The 20,966-nt window shown below is 36.9% G+C and overlaps 1 protein-coding gene across 1 annotated transcript in view; it reads right to left on the reverse strand.

The window, feature by feature from the left end:
- The window catches only part of SLC24A5 (solute carrier family 24 member 5), a 28,334-nt gene extending 10,469 nt beyond the window's left edge, over nt 1-17,865 (reverse strand). Inside the window, exons 1-6 of the mRNA XM_033190215.1 lie at nt 17,696-17,865; nt 16,830-17,009; nt 4,196-4,279; nt 3,990-4,093; nt 3,550-3,650; nt 1,587-1,867 (exon numbers count right to left, since the gene is read on the reverse strand). Of these exons, the coding sequence (XP_033046106.1) occupies nt 1,587-1,867; nt 3,550-3,650; nt 3,990-4,093; nt 4,196-4,279; nt 16,830-17,009; nt 17,696-17,816 (871 nt within the window). The 5' untranslated portion in view covers nt 17,817-17,865. The remainder of the gene's footprint in view (nt 1-1,586; nt 1,868-3,549; nt 3,651-3,989; nt 4,094-4,195; nt 4,280-16,829; nt 17,010-17,695) is intronic.
- Between the last annotated feature and the right edge of the window lie 3,101 nt (nt 17,866-20,966).

Below are 20,966 nucleotides of genomic sequence, written 5' to 3' on the forward strand. Positions count from 1 at the left end.
ATGATGCCTCTGCCTGCCCTATGTACCAGATAATGTATACTTAGAGAATATAACATAATTATAGCATAATTTTTTTATTAAGTTGCATATCCTAATTCTTACTGGAAGTTGTTTTTTTTTTTGCCCTATTTCATTACTATTTTATTTATTAAATTCAGACTTTACCACAGTTCATAGAAAGAACCTTAAAATAGGAGGTAGTATATCATCTAAAATATAATTTATGAAAACTGAGTATATTGCTTTATTCAGTTTAATTTAGTAGAAGGATAATGATAATATATTGGATAAAAATTAGAATTTACTTTAAAATTGTTCAAATCATGTCAAAACTAATGCTAGTACAACAACTCATAAAAAGTTGGTCAAGTTTCAACTAATGTGCCATTAAGTACTATTGGATATAATTTTAACATAATCAAAGAATCTGGATTGGTTTTTTTTTTTTGCGTTTCTTATTGTAAGCTTAATTTAGAGATGTGTACCTCTTATACCTGAAAGAGGAGAAGCTAAAATTTTTGTAAAAAGGGGGAAAAGTCATGTTCTTAAATTTTAAGTAGTACATTAGAATAAGTACCCTCCTAAAGGCTTAATTAAAATTAGAATCTGATTTGGACAACCACTTTATAAAAAGGTAACCCATGAATTTATAATTCTGACCATAGCTAAATTTGACTTCCTACTGAACATAGTTACCTAAATGTTTTGCTACTGCTTTAAACAATGGCAAACCTCAACTGTTTTTCTTCTTTCTTCCAAACCAGCCCCTTTTCCTGAGTTCCCAGTTTTAATATATGGTGTTCCCATTTTCTCAGTCAAGATTAAAACATAGGAGTTGTCTTTGTTCCTTTTTCTGGCCCCATATAGTCTGGGTGATGCTTCCTTCATGTAGTCTCACATCTGTTCTCATTTATTCCCACCACTTTCACTTGGTCTAGGCACCTAGTAAACACATCAGCTGTTGTAACAGCCTCTTACAGACCTCCTTGTCTCTTACTTCATATTTTAGTTTGGTGAACATCGTTTAGGGTAACATTACTAAGATAACAGTTCTAACAATTTCTCTCCTCAGAAACCTTCCAAGATTCTTAAAATAGCATTTAAGATTCTTCTTATCCTATTCCTTTCTACCTTTCCTCTCCTTCCTTACTATGCACATACTGTGCTCTCTCTGTTTTATCTCTGCATCATTTATGAAATAAAGACCTCAGTAGCTGTTACTTATTGGTCATAACATCATGTCATAGTTAAAATCTTTCCTGTCAAGCAAGGCCCAATTTAAATGCTCCCTTCTCTGTGAAAATCTATCTGTCCTCACCACATTTTGACACTGTCCCATTTGTGAACCACAGTCACACTTCATTTCTTTCTCTTTTTATGGTACTTACTTAACGTTCATATTTTAGCTATTTTGTATTTCCTATGATACTGGAAATTCCTTAAAAGTAGAGACTTAGTCTTTATCATTTCTGAGTCTTCACAGTCTTTTTTACATAAAAAGCACACAATACTTGCTGAATTGAAATGAAATTTTAAAGTTTTTCTTTTGTGAATAGACTTAATAATGGGCAAGATTTAGTGATTACCTTCAGAAACCTGACTAAGACCATGTAAACTTATAGAGAGCTGAGAGTAGCCAGAATCTTCATAAAATATTCCACTATCAGTTCTTGATTGCCGACGAATGAATGGTTGACCTTCATCTTCCCATCCCATTAGTGGCTGTTGTTCACTTCTTTCCATAGCTTTGGCAAGACAGGTGCAGCAAGGACTGCATTTCTTTATAATATATTGGTTAATTTTAATGTCAAAACACAGCACCAAAACATATAATCCATATATCAAAAGCAGTAAAGTTCCTTCATACCTATAAATTAAGAGAAATTTGTGTTTTTAAATTAAAAGTGAAAGTCATTTTATAGTTGATAGCTTTTGGGCAGTATTGATTGAATGATTTGAATGATTTTCTAACAAAAGTAGCCATAGAACAATCAAACATTTCTAGATATTTTTTGTTTTGTAGATTTTTCCAAACGGTTACAGCATTATTATAAGTTTATTGATAAAAGCCGGACACTTCTCTCTCTCTTTTTTTTTTTTTAAAAAAAAGATCAACAAACTCATTTTTACTTGTAGATTCCTACCAAATGGTAGGTATAAAAATGCAATGAAAATGATAATTGGAGATTTTCAAAATAAATGTAAAATTAATATATAGTGGTGAACATTTTCTACCTCAGCTCATTGGCATAATACATTCCCCAAAATACATAATAATTATAAAATAATTAGTAACTGTTAAGTTATTTCAACTGTTCAAGTTTTCTAATATAGGAATTTTGTGTAAAATATTATTCAGAATATGGGAGGCTTTGGCTGGGATTTTTCAGTTTGTCATCATTTTTAATGATTTGAATGTATCTGAATTTCGCTTATAGTCACAAGAAAACAAGATGTTCTAAAATATGAAATTATACCCTGGGAACCAAGAACTGTTTCCCTATACTCTGGCAGTTAGCTAATGCCATCACATTTGAACCTTTCATTTACCTTTTATAGCCAGTGAATCTGTCTGCTACATCTTCTGATTTCTCTAATTGAGGAAGCATTATCTTGGATACTTTCACAGCCACTGTCCCTTACAGACAACTGCTGAATTCTAGAAGGATTTCTACTCTACCAACACAGTGTCTTAGGGAGACAGACTAGAAGACAGGATGATTAGTTTAGAAATTATGCTTCTGGCTAGGTTTGAAGTTTCTTGATAGCAGATATTATGCTGTACTGCAAAGTTGTGGTTCTCCAGATGGACACCATTACATTTTTTTTTTTTTTTTTTTTTTTTTGCCTATTTTTCTGGTGTCCTCTGGAAGTTATGCAATGTGTAACCTGTGTAGCTGTGTTTTGCATTTCATTATCCCTTATATCTAGCATAGTGATAAGAACCTAGTGGGTGCCTGCTACTTACTAGTTGAGTCTGTCCACTCAGTCACCACCCTTTTCATTTTCTTGGACCAGCTAGGCAGAGAGATTACAGGGAAAGCAAACAGTTTTTAATATTAAAAGCTAAGCATTGTTGGTTCTTAGAGGAAGGCTATAGTTTCTCTGAGCATCAGAAGTTTGGAGGAATTTAAAAAGACTTCTTTTACTTCCTCTACCATCCTTCTCCAGTCTTTTGTGACCATGACCACTTCTAACCAAGGCAAGGTGAGCAGTAACCCAGCAGAAAGAAAAGTCAACTGTTGTGGCTTTAATGGACAACAGAAGTTGGGAAACTTACTGAATAGGCAGCCAGTGGGGAGGAGGAAAAGTGATGGTCTCCAGTGACTAGTGAGAGAAAAAAGGAGACTGTGAAGTGACTAAAAAGAAATTGCAAACTAGTGAGAAGAATACAATCAGCAATTGTGATAAGGTTAACTCAGAGACCTGTTGGAATATGGTATAGAAGTGGCAGATTATATGAAATAATATTTCTGAAAAAAATATTACTGAACCGTCAGAAATTCATAAAATCTCTAATTTTTACATAAGAATTATTTTCAAGCTTACCAGTAAACTTGGTTGTCATATATTATACCAAGAACCGCTGCTACACTAATTGCGTACGCTGCACAGTCTCTGAATAGGGGCCAACATGATAGTGTTGAGACCTGTAATATGATAAGTTATTTCCATTACATTGTAACTTCTTCAAGTACAATCCTTAGTGTAATACTAAAATTGTTTATATATTTGTAGTTAAATGTTGTTATCTTTTGCATATTGCTTAGAGAAAAAAATGTAAAATTGTGTTCTAACACATGGACTTTCATAAATCTGACCAAGAGCTATTTGTGGATTAACATTAAATTGAATACATGTTGTTTTTCTACTGATTAATAAATTGATTGCACATATTATTAGTGCCCTGTTGTCCATCCCAGATGACGAACAGTTATCTTTAGAATTTTTTAAGACAATAAATTTTGTTGAATCGTTTTGTTACATACCATGTTAGATAGCAAGCCACAGGCAGCACAGATGCCAAGGAGATTATAAATTGCAGATCCAAGAATGGTGCTAATGCCAATATCTCCCTTTGTGATAAATACACCTATGTGCAAGATAGTAGCAGCTAAGTTAGTGTTAATTTGAAGAAAATAAAAATCACACTGAGTAAGCAAAAAGTATAAGGAGTATAAGGAGCAATATTTACCTAGGAAGGCAGTAACTAATTCAGGAGCTGAACTACCCGCTGCCATGAAAGTTGCACCTGCAACATCCTGAGACAGTCCAAGGGCTGAACATAAATGAAATGATTGTTATGCCTAATAAAGTGAAAGAGTATGTCTTTACAACTAAACACAATAGATACTCAAAGCCACAGCTTCAATAAAACCACTAATAGTTACTTAAACTAGAAAAATAAAATACACAGATTAAAGAGTCCAGTGTTTTGCTTCTTTATGACTTCATTACTTAATCCTTCTATAGAAAGGGTGAGGGAAGGCCAGGAGACTAAAGGGAGTATCCTGAGTGCCAAATACAGGGTTATTTGGAACCCAGAAAAGCGTTTATAGCCGGAGGGCTTGTAGGTGAGTAGCAACAGCATGACTTTGAAAATTAAGATAATTTGGAAATCCTAACCCAACTTCAAAGAAGAAAAAAAAGATAGTAGTTTTTTAGATGTATAATGCAGCTGAACGGAGCTTGTTCACACATCTGTTAAGTCATTTCAACCGTCCATTCAAATTTTCTAGTATAGGAACTTTGTGTAAAATATTATTCAGAATATGGGAGGCTTTGGCTGGGATTTTTCAGTTTGCCATGCAGAGAATTTTTGATGATTTGAATGTAGCTGAATTTGGCTTATAGTCACAAGAAAACACAGATATTTAAAAAATTTACAGTTTCAACCTTGTCTAATTACAAATGAGGGAAATTACTTAACTAGATTTAATATTGTATAGTCTATTGATTTAAAACATGGATCTATTAAAATTTTCCTCTAGAATAGGAATATTAAAAAATACTGTAATACTACAAATAGTTTGTGTCTATCCACCAGGCTTACAAGCATGCAAGTTCATAAACTTTAGTGACTGACAAGATGAGAGTCTTAAGAAATTTTTTGTCCTTTCAATTTTAGGGCCAAGGGACCTACCATGGGAAGGAACAGAGAAAGCCTTAGGCCGAGATAGGTTTGCATAAGAAATAATCTCCAACCAGGCTTTACTGATAAACGAAAAACTAGCCAATAGAGGTAGCATGCCATACATTAAATTATCTACCCTAGGTCACAAAGTATCAAAGTCAGAACTAGAATTTGGGTTTTCAAGACTTGATGGCAACTCTTTGTTGATGTTTATTGTCGTTTACTATACCTATTGGTTTTTGACGCTTCAGTCTTCCCAGATACTCAAACTCTGGTGTGCTTGGTTGAGTCCTTGTCACAGGTGGTTGGTATTTCCTTCTTATTCTTGTCTCTGGGACCACCTGTTGCCTGCACTCAGGTCGACCTTGTTCTCTAGTCTGCTGGGACTGCATTTGAGCTTATTGATTCCTTTTTTGTTTCTTGGTGTGGCAGATTGTATATTACAGCAATAGTTATGGTATTTTTCTGCTCCACATAGATTTCCAGAACCCTTTAATCCCCTACATAAAAGGTGATACAACTTCCTTAGTGTAATCACAGAACATTTCCCTTAAGCTACGACATGGTAAGTCCTGCTACTTTGTTGAAACCCCCATGCTGGAGAAACCTCATGAAAAGCCCATGTAGAAATAGAGATGTCTAAGGAATTGCTGCTGTTTCAGTCCCCAGAGTTTGAAACTTCACAGCCTAGGCACCAGACATGTGAGAGAGTGAGCTCTCAGATGATTCTAGCTCCATCCTCTGACCATAGCTGCACAGAAGACCCTGAGCGAGAACTACCTAGAGTAGCTCAGTAAACACCCAAAACCGTGAAAAGTAGTTGTTGTTTTTAGCCACTAGTTTTGGGGTGATAGTTAAGTCAGCTGGTGGTTCATTTATTTGTTGCATTTATTGAGTACCTACTATATGCCAGATCCTTTTTAATGTGCTAGTAATATGGCAGTGAGCAAAACAGACAAACATTCCTGCTCTCACAGAGCTTTACTTTTAATAAGGGAAAGCGGATAAGATAAGGAAAATAGGTATGATGTTAGAGATAAGTTGCAAAGAGTAAAGGCAGGGAGGGGAGAGAGAGAAAAATGTCGGAGAGGACGGATTGAAATTTTAGATTGGATAACCAGAAAGGACTTAATTGAGAAGGTAACTAAAGACTTTGAAATGAGGAACTAGTCACTTGTCTACCTGGGCTAAAAGTATTCTATGCAGAATAAATGACTGCAAAGGTTCTGAGGTAGAGGCTAGCCTGTGTGGTGTAGAAACAGAAGACATGCACGTCTAGAATGAACAGTGTCAAGGGAAAGCAGTAGGTGATGAGATTAAAGGTAATAGGCAGATTATGTAAGGTCTTGTGGATCCTAGTAAGGACTTCGGCTTTCATTTTGAAAGATGTGGGAAGTACTTAGAAATCTGTCATCCATATACTGTCTGCTGATGATACCAGCTCCAGTCATTAATTTTATCCCTTGGGGTAATTTGGTCTGAGAGATCCAACCAACCCTAATCTGAGCTATTTTGACACCTGAAAACCCATTGTGAAAAGTTCTCTTGGGGTGGTTAGAATTATTTAGGCCAGGCCCTCTATTCTGTTTGCCTTTGGTCATGTTGCTTGCTGAACATCTACCTGCAGTGACTAGTGAAGGGTGAGAAATAAATGATTTGTGTAGTTTACATTGTATCCTAGTGCTTTTTGTGTTGTATAAAGGAATACCTGAGACTGGGTAGTTTATAAAGAAAAAAGGGTTTATTTGGCTCATGATTCTTCTGACTGGAAAAGTTCAAGATTGGGCATCTGGTGAGGGCCTCAGGCTGCTTCCACTCATGGTGGAAGATAAAGGGGGAACTGGTGTGTGCAGAGATCACATGGTGAAAGAGGAAGTAAGAGAGAGAGGTGGGTGGTGCCAGGCTCTTTTAAACAACCAGCTCTCTAAAGGAACTAAAGAGGGAGAACTCACCCCCTAGGAAAGGATTAACCCCCATGATCTAAACACCTCCCATTACTCCCCACCTCCAACATTTGGGATCAGATTTCAACATGAGGTTTGGAGTGGACAAATACCCAAACCATAGCATATTTCCTAGTATTTCTTTTCCTGATCAGAGTGATTACATACATATACATGCATATATATAATCACTCTAACCAGTATGTGTATATATGTATAGACACACATATACATATATGTGTATGTATATACTATATTCTTATACTATATTCTTATTACAATTCTGATGTGTACAACTGACCATACTATTTAAAACATAGAACAAAAAACTAAAGGAGATGGCTCTGTAATTAACTGTTTTTCATTTTAGAAATGAAGTAAATAATATATTCATGGTGTACAATGCACTCCCATATACATAATTTAATGTCAACTATCATGAGATATGAGTGGTGGTATTCCATTTTACAGATAAACAGGCCCAGGAGGTAAAATAATGTCACATGGATTGCAAGGATCTTAAATGTTGGGAGTTAGGGCATAAACCCTGAGCTTGTTGATTCTAAGCCCGATGCTGTTTTTATTTTACCACAGAAACCCGATATAAGAATGGCACTTAGGCCAGTTATAACATGGTGGGTGACTGAATCTTTTTTGTTTACACGTTGTGGCACTGGCACCATAATCACCCTCATTCTATTTTTTCCTGGTGGAAAAAATAGTTATTTGGAAGTTTTCTAGCACATTCTAGAGAATTTATAGATTTAGTGCTGCTGGATATTACCATGAATTGTCTTTCCAAATCAAATCAGGGCTAGATAATATGTGGAAGAAATTGAAAAAGAATGGAATGCCTTATCGTAAAATAACTGCCCCAACAGTGCAGCTGAATACTGAACAATCTTTGTTTAGCTTTAGCTGAAGAATGCTTCATTAGAAAACTCAGTCTCAAGGTAGGACAATAGGTGGTTCCTTAGAAAAGTTTCAGTTTCAAAAGGCAGTAAGAATAAAGCTTGTTCCTATTCACTGCACTCAAATTATGAAAGGAAAGATTTTGTATAGATGGATGGATAAAACTTAAAGATATTTTAACAAATTATATCTTAATGTTCTAAGAATATTTTATAAAATGTTTTATGCCTCTGAACTTTAGAATAGATTGGCTTTGTCTTCCTTGACCTTTTGGGTAAAATTTCTTTCTGCTATAGTTTATTATTAAAGATAAATTTTTCTAGTTTTTTCCTCCCACAGCTATTATTCTTTTTTTCCTCTATTACTTTAAAGGAATAATCACATATCCTGGAAGATATAGTAGAAATGTTCAACTTGAGTTTTCTTTATAGTTTTAGGTACCAACATGTTGTTTATATAAAGCACAACTTCATAGTAATGAGCTGATTATGAAAATTCATCAGACTTTTTCTTAAATGTGTTCTTTTCTGTGATGCCATGTTAGAAAGTTTATAATGGTTTTTGAAAATCTCCTTCTGGAAATATGATATAGTAGGAAGAATATTAAACTAAAACTAAGACCTGGATTCAGCCCTGCCAGTAACTTGATATGAGACTTAACTTATTTAGACAAGCCTCATTTTGCCATCTGTGAAATGGAGGATCAGACTACACAATCTAAGGTATTATCTATTTTTTTCAATCTTTACTCAAAGTTGTAGAATGTGAATTCTATGTTTGAAGACTCTATACCACTTTTTTATTTTTAATTAAAGTTATTTTATAATACCTACCCCCTACCCCCAAGTCTACATTACCAAAATTTAGACAATGAAGGGGAAAAATAGAGGAATACTTTTATCATTGTATTTTAACCACTGCTATCATTTTAATGTATCTAGTCCTTTTCACAGTGTACATTTTAATATAGTTACAGCCATAGGCTATATGCAATTTGGTGTCCTCCGGCATCATTTAAAAAAGTCTGCAAACTTTTGTGCTTTGTGAATGGATTAGAGTTTTAGAAACAATCAAAAGTCTATCAGATCCAACTCTGGCGACTATGGTGAGTAGTCATGCTGAGTCATACAATTTAGGGTCCAAAACGAAGTGCAACAGCAAACTGATGTCTTTTTTATGATTTGCAAAACTGGTTCTGAAATTAATTTCAAAGGTATTCCTAGAAATATTTTGAATGGAACAAATGCCTAGAGGGGAGAAATAGTTACTGAGAGTCAGGAATACATGACTGCATGTATATGCTCTGGGACGTTTTTAACAAGAAATAAGATAACTTGATTACCTTAATTTACCAACTCATAAACTGAGCAATGAAAGAATGAATTCTGAAACCTGTAATGCTTTTAAAGGCCTGATTCCACCGAAAAAGACTCTCCCTATCCCCAGTCTAACAGCTATAATATTACAGTGGATTTCCACCTGCCCTTAGCCTATCATATGAAACATACTTCTTTTATACAAGACACTTTACCTCCAAACCTAACAATTACTTCATTGTTTGTTCCATAACTTTCCCAAGGCCACACAGGTAATAAATGCAGAGGTGGGAAGGGAACCTAGATCTTTTTGACACCAAGAAGCTGCCCTTTCAGCTATCCATGTGGGCAAAGTAAAGAGATAATACATAACTTTATTACTATTTCTTGTTCCTGCAATAGCATCTTGGTAAAATACTGAGTACTTAGCACTTATTTAGATCTATATGCCTGGTATAGATTTAGATGCAATCCAAAGGGACCACAATTTAGATCAGAGAAAAAAGACCAACAAAGAGGATGAAATGCTCTTAGGAGAATGAGTGTATAACAGGGAGGAAGCACTATTCTTAGATTCTTTGTTCTTTAGTAAAGCTTTTGCTTCTGTAAATTTCATGAGGATTAAAAATCAAACAATCCCCTGAAACTGTAGGCTATCCAAATGCCATACTCACAGAATTATTCGAATCCCAATTTTTTCAATTTAGAAACAATTCTACCTGGAATTAAAACTTGCATTTCTTTCTTATTGCCTATTTCTGAAACATAAAGTAGAACATAAGCAAATATTAGTCCAAAGCAGAGTAAGTGAAAATTTTTTAAAATAAAAAGTAAATATTTAAGTATATTTTCCCCAAACCTTATTATGATCATTTTCATGTAAGACATGTTGTAATTCAAAGGTATCAGTGTGGTAGAGAGGTTATATCTAATTGAATGGTATATTAGTGTAAAATTTTTTTTTTAAAGTTTCGTAGCTGGCTCACTGTGGAATTTGGACTCTATCAAGTGACCAGTCTTAAGGAGTTCTCAGAGTTTTCTATGTATATAATTTGGAAAAATATGAAGAAAGCTTCTCAGAACAGTGGTTCAATACCTCTGAGATCCCCATTACATACCAAAAGGATATTTTGTTTTCATTTTATATCAGCTTTTGTGTTTCTAAAATTAAACTGCTTAAAGAGATTAGACATACTGGTCCTATTTGGTCTTTAAGTAAATATAGTTTATATTATATTTTTAATTTGTATTACATATTGGCTTGTATTTAAATTCTTTAAATTTAAATTTTGTTTAAAAGTGACTTTTTAAACAATAAAAGATGAAGTAAAATGGTATAGATGCTAATGTAAATGAAATAAAAGGAACTTTAAACAGAATATTTTTAAATTTAAATTTTTATATATTTATTTATTTTGAGATAGAATCTCGCTCTGTCGTCCAGGCTGGAGTGCAGTGGCACGGACTCAGCTCACTGCAAACTCTGCCTCCCGGGTTTAAGCGATTCTCCTGCCTCAGCCTCCCGAGGAGCTGGGATTACAGGCCAGGTGACTGCCACCACACCCAGATAATATTTGTTTTTTTGTAGAAATGGGGTTTTACCATGTTGACCAGGCTGGTCTCAAGCTCCTGGGCTCAAGTGATCCACCCACCTTTGCCTCCCAAAGCACTGGGATTACAGGCGTGAGCCACTGCTCCTGGCCTAAACAGAATATTCCAGAGATATTTAAGGTATAGTTTAAAGTTGTCACATGGCTTATTAGATAAAATAACTGTTTTAATAAGCTTACTTCCTACCTTGTCAAGTAGACCTTACTTTTATTTACCTTAAATTTGGTGTTCAAGTTCTAGCAGCTGCACCATAGATTTGGTTATTTGCTCCAAAAATACTTAAATAGGCTTTGGTATTCCCCATCTCCACTTTCATCTTTCCTGAGTAAAGCATTCTAACCGCTGTAGTCTGTTCTTATGTAATAATGAACATTCACTGAATGTGTTCTATGTGCTACGCACTTGTGTAAGTAGTTCACTTGTGTTTCTTCATGCACTTGTCACACAGCGCTAGGAACTGAAAGTTGTAATCATCCTGTTTCACAGCTGAGATGACAGAGGCAGAGGGAAGTTAGGAACTTTGCCCAAGGTCACAGTGCTAGCCAATGGCAGAGCTGGGATTTGAACCTAGGCTGTCTGGCTCCAGGGTGGACACTTTCAATTGTCTCTCTACAGGAGTGTGGCACTAGAGCATATGATGGCTGTGTCCTTGCTCTCCAGCTGTCAAGGGATTCTCAGCATTTGTCATAGACCGTTCAGCAACTATATCAATATAGAGATAGAAAAAAGTGGAAAAAGCCCCAAGTAAACAATACCAGATATGACTACAAAGTTACATAACTAAGTTCACAAACTAAGCAAGGGAATCTTAGGCACAGGTTTCTAAGTCAGGCTTACATGAATGATCAGAGACGACAAAGGCTGCCTCCTTTTCCTTAGTCATTTGGATTCCTCTCTCACTGTGTCTCTGTCTCTCTTCCTCTGTCTCATACACAACCCTCAGGGTATCCATCCTGGTAACATTCTAGAGTAGCACAATTGGTTGGGGGTGAGGAAGCTCTCCTTAGGTTTATTCCTCACTCCATTGCCTCTAGCTCCTTTAGCTCTAACTTGGGCTTGGATAATGCTCCTTTTCTGAACACATCTTTAACTCTTTTCCTGGAATCTCCCTTCTGTTTCCCAGCACAGAAGCCAAGGCTTTTCTCCAAATGTGAAATGCCCTGGACAACTAGAGGGTGACACCTTTGTTTCCCTCTATAACACCGATTAATTTCATTTCAGCCCTCTGTGTTCAGAGAATTATTAGCTTCTTTTCCTATAGAACCTAAATGGAAAGAAAAAGAAGATAGGATTGGAGGAAGGGGACATAGCAACAGCATTTTCTTTTATTGGCTCCGTACAGTTAAGATGGTGGTAAAGTGTCTGAGGTTGCCTAGTAGAGATACATGTTTTTCCAGCTTTTCCAGAGTTCGAGGGTAGAGGAGAGGGTGTGTGACTTTTATGATCATGAGCAGAGCAAGGTGAAGGAAGAAAAATCCTTGTTGAAAGCCTCTGGTGGAGGCAGCTGTAGGAGACCAAGACCGACATATGTAGGTCTGAAAGAGAAAGAGCACTGGTTTGACTGAGCGGGGGCCCTGCCAGAACACCAGCAAGAGGCTCTGCCCCCTACCACTTCCAGCTCATCCTTGCACGGAGATGACAATCCTGAGCCTCTTCCAGTCACCTTGCTAAAGATCCTGCTGTTGGCCAAATGAGCCAATGTGGTGATTTGAGGAGTGAGTGGGATTGGGGTGGGACAGGGGCCTGCCAATCCTTCCATTGTATTCTAGGTTGGAACTCAGTAAACATACCCCACAAGACATTATAGCCTCATCTATGATGATTAAGTTCCACAGTACTATATCATGATCTCATGATCTTGGACAAATGTTCAGGCCTGGTAACTTATTATGGATAAGTGTCTATGGCATTGATTTATGATCACATATAGGTTGCCAAAGGTCCAAAATGATTTTTGTGAATTATTCAATGTATTCTCTTTATTTTGTAATATATTTCTTCCATAGTAACTGTGGGTATTTGATATTGTTTGTCAAAATTTTCAGTGCTCTCGAGAGGAAAATTTCTTGTAAGATGGTTCAGATAGAACAGTTCTGAAACATCTATATTCTGGCAGCAAATCTCAAACAAGGATGTGTAAAGTTTTATCATGTAGCAGTTGAGATCATGCTTGAGTTTTGGCATTAGAGAGATCAGGACTCTGTCTGTGTGGCTATGTGGTCATGGGAAATTACCCTCCCAGCCTTGGCTTCCTCATCGGTAAAACCCAAACATTTGTCCCTATTTTGTAAGGTTTTTGGGAAGACTAAGTGAAACCATATATATATATATACACATATATAATGTTATATACATTATATAAACCATATATTATTATAAGATATATATCTTTCATCTATAATTGTATCATAAGTAACTGATAAAAAATAACACTGTAGTACGTTGTGGAATACTTAAGTAAACTGTTTTGAGGGTTATGTTAATAACTATTAGTTGACAAAATGGGTGGAACTATTATGACTCAGTGCTCATCAAGAAACTGGGGAAAGGCAAAGCACTTGCAGACTTTAGAAGCCCGTTTCTGCAGATGTAAACAAATTTCAGGAAAATTGTTTTTTATTGCTGATGTGATAATTTAGATAAGACAATGCTATAATCCCAGCACTTTGGGAGGCCGAGAAGGGCGGATCACGAGGTCAGGAGATCGAGACCATCCTGGCTAACACAGTGAAACTCCGTCTCTACTAAAAAAAATACAAAAAACTAGCCGGGCGAGGTGGCGGGCGCCTGTAGTCCCGGCTACTTGGGAGGCTGAGGCAGGAGAATGGCGTAAACCTGGGAGGCGGAGCTTGCAGTGAGCTGAGATCCGGCCACTGCACTCCAGCCTGGGCGACAGAGCGAGACTCCGTCTGAACAAAAACAAAACAAAACAAAACAAAACAAAATAAACAAACAAAAAGAAGACCATGCTAGACCTTGAAAAGAGAATTAATTTATAAGTATTTAAAAATGAATTGAGCTAGCACTATTTCTATCTCATTTTGTTGCCAGTATTTTCAATGCTCAAGATGAGGGTCAATTTTTAACAGCTGAAGATTTGGCTGTGGCATGGATATGCATCAATCACACATCTGTAAGAACTACTGTATTTCGGGGCCTGAGAGAGTCACTTGAGAAATGCGTGTTTGCTGATGATGTTTCAAAGTAATTTCACAAGGAGCGCATTGGAAGTCATTTAGACGTATTAAGTCACTTAATGAACATTATTTTGAAGTCATAATCTAAATTTTAATGCAGTAGTGTTTTCTACAGGGTTAGAAAGGTTATTTATTTATTTTTTACTTCTCCCAAGATAAATTTTTATAAATAAAATTTTTGATAGATTTAATTTTTCAGTCATGTCACCGTTCAGTTAAGTCATTGGAAATGGAAATAATTCCTTACAATTTAAATTTCTATGTTTTATATGATTCGCATTTTTAATTTTTTAATTTTTAGTTTTTTACATTTTTCTAATTAAAAGTTCAGTATTGGCATAAGAATGAACAAAACGATTATTAGAATAGAGTTGGGAGCATAGCGACAGATCTACATCTATATAAGAACTTGGTGTACGAAAATTGATCAACTTTTGGAAAAAATAACATTACATTCTATAGCAAGACGGATTCTTAGTGGAAGAAATAAATAAATGTAAAAAAAAATCATGCATGTAGAATAGAATCTGATGGTTTTTATGACCTATGGATAAAAATGTCTTTCTAGTTATAAAACCAAAAGGAGAATCATAAAGGAAAAAATTTACAAATTTACTTAAAATATTTAAACTTCAAACTTCAATGTGATAAACATAAAATGCAAAAACAAACAACAAACCATGAAAAAGCATATGATACGAAGTAATACTAGAAAAAGGGTTAATATCCTTGTATATTTCTAAAGTCTTGAAAATCAATAAGAAAAAGACAGAATACCCCTGATAGAATATGGGCAAAAAAATACAAAAGCAAAACCACAAAATTCAGTAAACATATAAAATATTGACCCTCATGAATAATAAGATAAATACAAATTTTATAAAATAATGTTTAAAGCAACTAAGGATAGTTCACATATTTTTCATGGTTTTCTGGAATGGGTGCTGCTATACATTAAGGAAGTGTAAGTAGGCACGCCTTTTGTGGGATGCCTTTTGCAAATATATATCATAAGACTTAAAATATCCACATCTCTACCTCTTAATCAGGAAATGATCAGAGAAGTAAGCAAAGGTTTTATACAATTACAGGGATGACATTAACACAAAAAACTTAAAACAGGCCAAATGTCCAATGAGAGTAATAGTTTTAAATTTTATGATAAATTTCTACTGGGTGCCTACGACGTATAAAAACCAGTGTCAGATGCTCAAATCATTTATAGAATCATGGACTATCATGATATCATTAAAAATAATGTTTTTGAAGAATGTTTAATAATATGGAAAAATATGCATAATAAAATATTATGTGAGAAAAAAGAAAGATCCCAAACTGTATATAAAGCAAGATTCAAAAGATTTAAAGGAAATATACCAAATGGTAACAGTGTAGATCTCCGGGTGATGGAAATATGGGTGGTTTTATCTTTCTCTTCTATTTTTCTTGTATTTCATTAATCTAAATAAAACTGTTAATCTTTATTAAAGAAAATATCAATGTCTATGTAAGATGTAATATCAAGATAAAATCTTGATATCTACTTAAGAAACATTGTAATAAATTAGGCTAATCTATTACATATATATTTTTTCATTAAACAGATAGATGTTGAGTGCCTCTGCTATCACCAGTTACTGTTTTAGATCCTGCAGATACTGGTATACTGCAGCGAACAAGGGAGAAAAGTCGCTTTATGGCATTCAGCAGGGGTTGGGGGTGGGGTGATGGGAAAGGGGAGAGTTTACATTCATTCTCTTTCCCTTTATCAAGAAACGGCAGCGATGTGGGTGTGTGTTGCGGGGTGGGTGGAGGCTGAGGATGCTGCTGTTTCTGTGTAGTCTTGTGAATATGCAATAGGAAATCCAATCCTTAACTTTGACATTGCTTTTTGCTGTAATGTGAGCATGCTCAATCAAATAAATAACCAACCATGAGACCAAGTCTAGAAACGCACTGTTGCTCATATGGTACGAAACATAACTGCTATCCTGGCATTAGGGACCAGTGCACCATTGGAGGTCTATGCTCAGAATTCTGGGCAACATAGACTGCTGAAGGAACAGAGCTCAGAAGCTTGGACTGGCTGATCTTATTTTCAGAAACCAATAACGGAGCTCTTAATTTTTAATAACTGAATTTACAGTTATCTGACACCTGAGGTCACTTAGGATGCAGGACTTATTCATCTATTTGTTTATTGGTTCTTAAATATCAATTAATTTCCTTAATGGTAGGATGCTGGGAAAGGAAGATGGGGAGGGTGGTCCTTAATTGCATTTGTTTATCACTTACCTCTTTATAAACAAAGTTATAGTGAGCTTAGAGTAAAAATTAAAAAACAGTTTTTTGAAGTATAAAATGGCAAATATTAGGAGTTTCATTGTATTAGGAGCACACACAAAGTACATACAAGTGAAATCTTGGAACAGTTCTTATAACAAACATCCAGGCAGTAGACAAACTAGAGATTCCTGGAAATAGGCAGGAAAATAATAACTGCTGGGTTCTAATTTAAAGAAACTCTGATTCACATTAACTAGCAAGAGAAACCACACTCGGCCAGTTCCTTAAGACATGGGACCCCACAACACAGAAGCTGGTGCTCTGCAACCAGTTGAGAAGTACAGGACAGCTGCTGAGCTGTTTCAAAGACAGTCATATCTGTGTGGCACACTCTTCCAGAAGGTTACAGGGCAACTTTCCAGCCACTTACATTCACTGATGATTTCCAGGGAGGGTAGGAAGTACTCATCACAGACAATGGATATGGCCATGAACATGTAAACGATAATTAGGAAATAGATTACGATGCCTCCGTCTCTGCGCTCTTGTCTCGTGAAAAACCCTTCGGGAAACTCTGATGAAGGAGAAATAACACATTGGGTGCTATTTCCTGTTAAGGAAAAGGAGGTGAAAGTTTGAAGAGTTTGGAGTCACACATTTCAAGCCCACAGAGAGCTTCCTTAAGAAATCTGTAAGTGTGGGGTAACCGGGTGGAATTTTAAGAACTCACTGAAAATGTATAAAGCACTTCTGAATATAACACAGTTGTAGAGTTTTAAAAAAATTTTTGGGGGACTGAAAAGAAATATCTTAATGAAATACGTTGATGATGATGAAGAATTAAAAAGAGGAAATCATGAGAACACTCCTCCTTGTTTTTATTTCTGAATCTCTCCTCCCCAAGTAGAAACTGTATCTCTGATTACATGAAGATTTCTATTATCTGTACAATTCCGTTTTCTCATTGCAGAGCCTAAATTGTTCACAGGCCTGCAAAAAATCATCCACTGTTGCAGAGAGAATTTCTAAGATGAAAGATTTTTTTTCACCAAAAAGTCTCCAAGAATAAAAACTGGAGACTTGGCCTACTATGATCTCTGTGAATTACTTTGGAGTATATTTAAGAACTTATTTGAAGGATCAAAAGTGTTTGATATCTTTTTTAATGCTAAAATTCGGAAGCATAAGTAAAAGTGAGCCCACTGAGAATTTTCCTGTTTTTGTCCCTTCATCTGCATGTGGTAGCAGCAGCAGCTGCTGCTGCAGCAGAGGTAACTGACCCCAGTGTCCACCTACCTGTGGCCCTTGGGAGACGCTGGGGCAGGGAGGCCCCTGGGACAGGCAGACGTGCAGTGGCCCACAGGATGCCGAGCAGCAGAGCCCTTCTTGCCCATGTATGGCCCCTTTTCGTCTGCATTTCTGCTGTGCTCTTACTGCAGTGTGCAGCTTCAGGAAGGGAGAAGAGGAGGATTAAGCTGGATCATGTGAGGAGTCTCCTTCCTGCCCAATACCCTGCCCAGGGCACATCTCAGCAAGGCCAGCACGGAGAAAGGGTGAGTGCAGCCAGCCAAGCTTCCCCGATCAGGAGACCCAATCTCCAGGAAGGCCGGAGGAGACGGAGGAGATCTGACAACCATTGTCTATAGCTATTTCCATGGCCTACAGTCTCTAAGGGCAGATTAAGGCAGCTTGTACTTCACGAAAATGCGTGGTTTTATTTAACGTCTTCATACTGGCTCTGCTTTTGACTTTCCCTCGATGTGTAAAAAGTTGGGTTTGCAACTGCTTCCCGTCTCTCTCTAGCCCTTTCTCCTAGAAGTTATTGGGGTTGATATTAATATATGTACATGCTTTGGCTAGCTTGGCATCCTTTCATATTTCTGTTTTAGCCTCTCATCTTCATCTTCAGTTAGGGCCAAAGGGAGAAAGGCCAGTTAGGACGTCACTGTAATCATCTAGCTGAGAAATGATAGTGGCTTGAACCAAAGCAGTGGCAATGGGGATGGAGAGTAGCCGACAGTTTCAAGAATTATTGAGACGGAGTGGATGCCATTTGATCATTGATAGACTGTGTTTTCTGCCAGAGGGAGCTATCTAAAATGCAAATTTGACATAGCAGGTAATGTTTAAATATAGACTACTATCTTCCCTACTCTAACATTTATGAGGCTTGCCAAGATATTCAGAACTTTTAGCAGTGTAGTAACCTATAGCTAATAGCACAGGCTACAGAACCAGACCACACGGTTTGAGCCCTAGCACTGCTACTTACTAACTTACTTGACTTTTGGCAAGTTATTTAACCTTTCTGCTGCACTGTTCCACTATCTGTAAAACAGGGATCACCTGTATTTGGGTTTTGGTAAGACTTACAGAAATGAACGCAAATAATTTGCTTAGAATGACCCCTGGCTGATGTCTTTCTTCCTTCCTTCCTTTCTTTTTCTTTGTTTTGTTTGTTTCTCTTTCTCTCCTTTCCCTCCTCCCTCCCTCCCTCCCTCCCTCCCTCCCTCCCTCCTTCCTTCCTCCTTCCTTCCTTCCTTCCTTCCTTCCTTCCTTCCTTTCCTCCTCCTCCTCCTGTTTCTTTCTTCTTTCTTTCTTTCTTTCTCTTTCTTTCTTTCTTTCTTTCTTTCTTTCTTTCTCTCTTTCTCTCTTTCTCTCTTTCTTTCTTTCTCTATTGAAATAGAAGCATTTTTTTCCATAAAAATTTTTGTAGTTTTGCAACTTTCATGGTTACTTTGCTTTGCAGAAAAAACGCAAACATTGATATGCTTGGTAAGTTCTCTATTTAGACACCAGCTCTATCTGACAAAACAGAGTAAGTCGCTTCCTGATGTCTGTGATCTTGGGTCAGAAACAAGTCTCAAACCCTCCTTTGTTTTGCTGGGAATGGGCATCCCTTATAAACCTCTCCCAAACCGTCATTTCTTTCTTTCTTTTTTTTTTTTTAACAGTGGTTCCACATGGTCTCATAAATTTTATTTATTTTTTTCTTTTCTTTTTTTTTTTATTATACTTTAAGTTCTAGGGTACATGTGCATAACGTGCAGGTTTGTTACATATGTATACTTATGCCATGTTGGTGTGCTGCACCCATCAACTCGTCAGCACCCATCAATTCATCATTTATATCATGTATAACTCCCCAATGCAATCCCTCCCTCCTCCCCCCTCCCCATGATAGGCCCCAGTGTGTGATGTTCCCCTTCCCAAGTCCAAGTGATCTCATTGTTCAGTTCCCACCTATGAGTGAGAACATGCGGTGTTTGGTTTTCTCTTCTTGTGATAGTTTGCTAAGAATGATGGTTTCCAGTTGCATCCATGTCCCTACAAAGGACGCAAACTCATCCTTTTGATGGCTGCATAGTATTCCATGGTGTATATATGCCACATTTTCTTTTTTTTTTTTTTTTTTTTTTTTTTTTTTTTGAGAGGGAGTCTTGCTCTGTCGCCGGGGCTGGAGTGCAGTGGCCGGATCTCAGCTCACTGCAAGCTCTGCCTCCCGGGTTCACGCCATTCTCCTGCCTCAGCCTCCCGAGTAGCTGGGACTACAGACGCCCGCCACCTCGCCCGGCTAGTTTTTTGTATTTTTTAGTAGAGACGGGGTTTCACAGTGTTCGCCAGGATGGTCTCGATCTCCTGACCTCGTGATCCGCCCGTCTCGGCCTCCCAAAGTGCTGGGATTACAGGCTTGAGCCACCGCGCCCGGCCATATGCCACATTTTCTTAATCCAGTCTGTCACAGATGGACATCTGGGTTGATTCCAAGTCTTTGCTATTGTGAATAGTGCCGCAATAAACATACGTGTGCATGTGTGTTTGTAGTAGAGTAATTTATAATCCTTTGGGTATATACCCAGTAGTGGGATGGCTGGGTCATATGGTACATCTAGTTCTAGATCCTTGAGGAATCGCCATACTGTTTTCCATAATGGTTGAACTAGTTTACAATCCCACCAACAGTGTAAAAGTGTTCCTATTTCTCCACATCCTCTCCAACACCTGTTGTTTCCTGACTTCTTAATGATTGCCATTCTAACTGGTGTGAGATGGTATCTCATTGTGGCCAAACCGTCATTTCTAGGAACTAGATATTCAGATGTATGATGTGATTGTGAGGCTGGGATAATGAGTCACCAAAGCATAGCCCAGTATAGAGCAGATTCTCAACAAGCAGAGTCCCAGCTGTCTACACTTGCAGGAAGCAGCACCCTGATTGCTGGAGAGTGGCCTAGGTGCATTTAGTTTTGTGCTGAGTGGAAGTGTCTTGTGAGCCTCTCCTCTTCAACACACAGTACTTCAATCAATTCATAAAACATCATCAACAAATTCCCAATAATATAAAAAGCTCAAACTCAAAGTGAAAACTTCCAATGCACATTGTCAACTAATTCAAGAGAGAGAGCAAGTGTCTGAAGGTACAAGCCAATTGCAATGGAACAGCAGAAGTGCCTTGCACATAGTTGGTTCTCCATCAACGTTTGCAGATTGATTACATTGCAATGATCTTGAAAACACATTGCCAGAACATGCTTGTTCTAAGCAAATTACCATTTAAACATGGATT

Source organism: Trachypithecus francoisi, unplaced genomic scaffold (genome assembly GCF_009764315.1).
Source record: "Trachypithecus francoisi isolate TF-2019V2 unplaced genomic scaffold, Tfra_2.0 Lachesis_group3, whole genome shotgun sequence".
In the NCBI taxonomy this organism is placed as follows: domain Eukaryota; kingdom Metazoa; phylum Chordata; class Mammalia; order Primates; family Cercopithecidae; genus Trachypithecus; species Trachypithecus francoisi.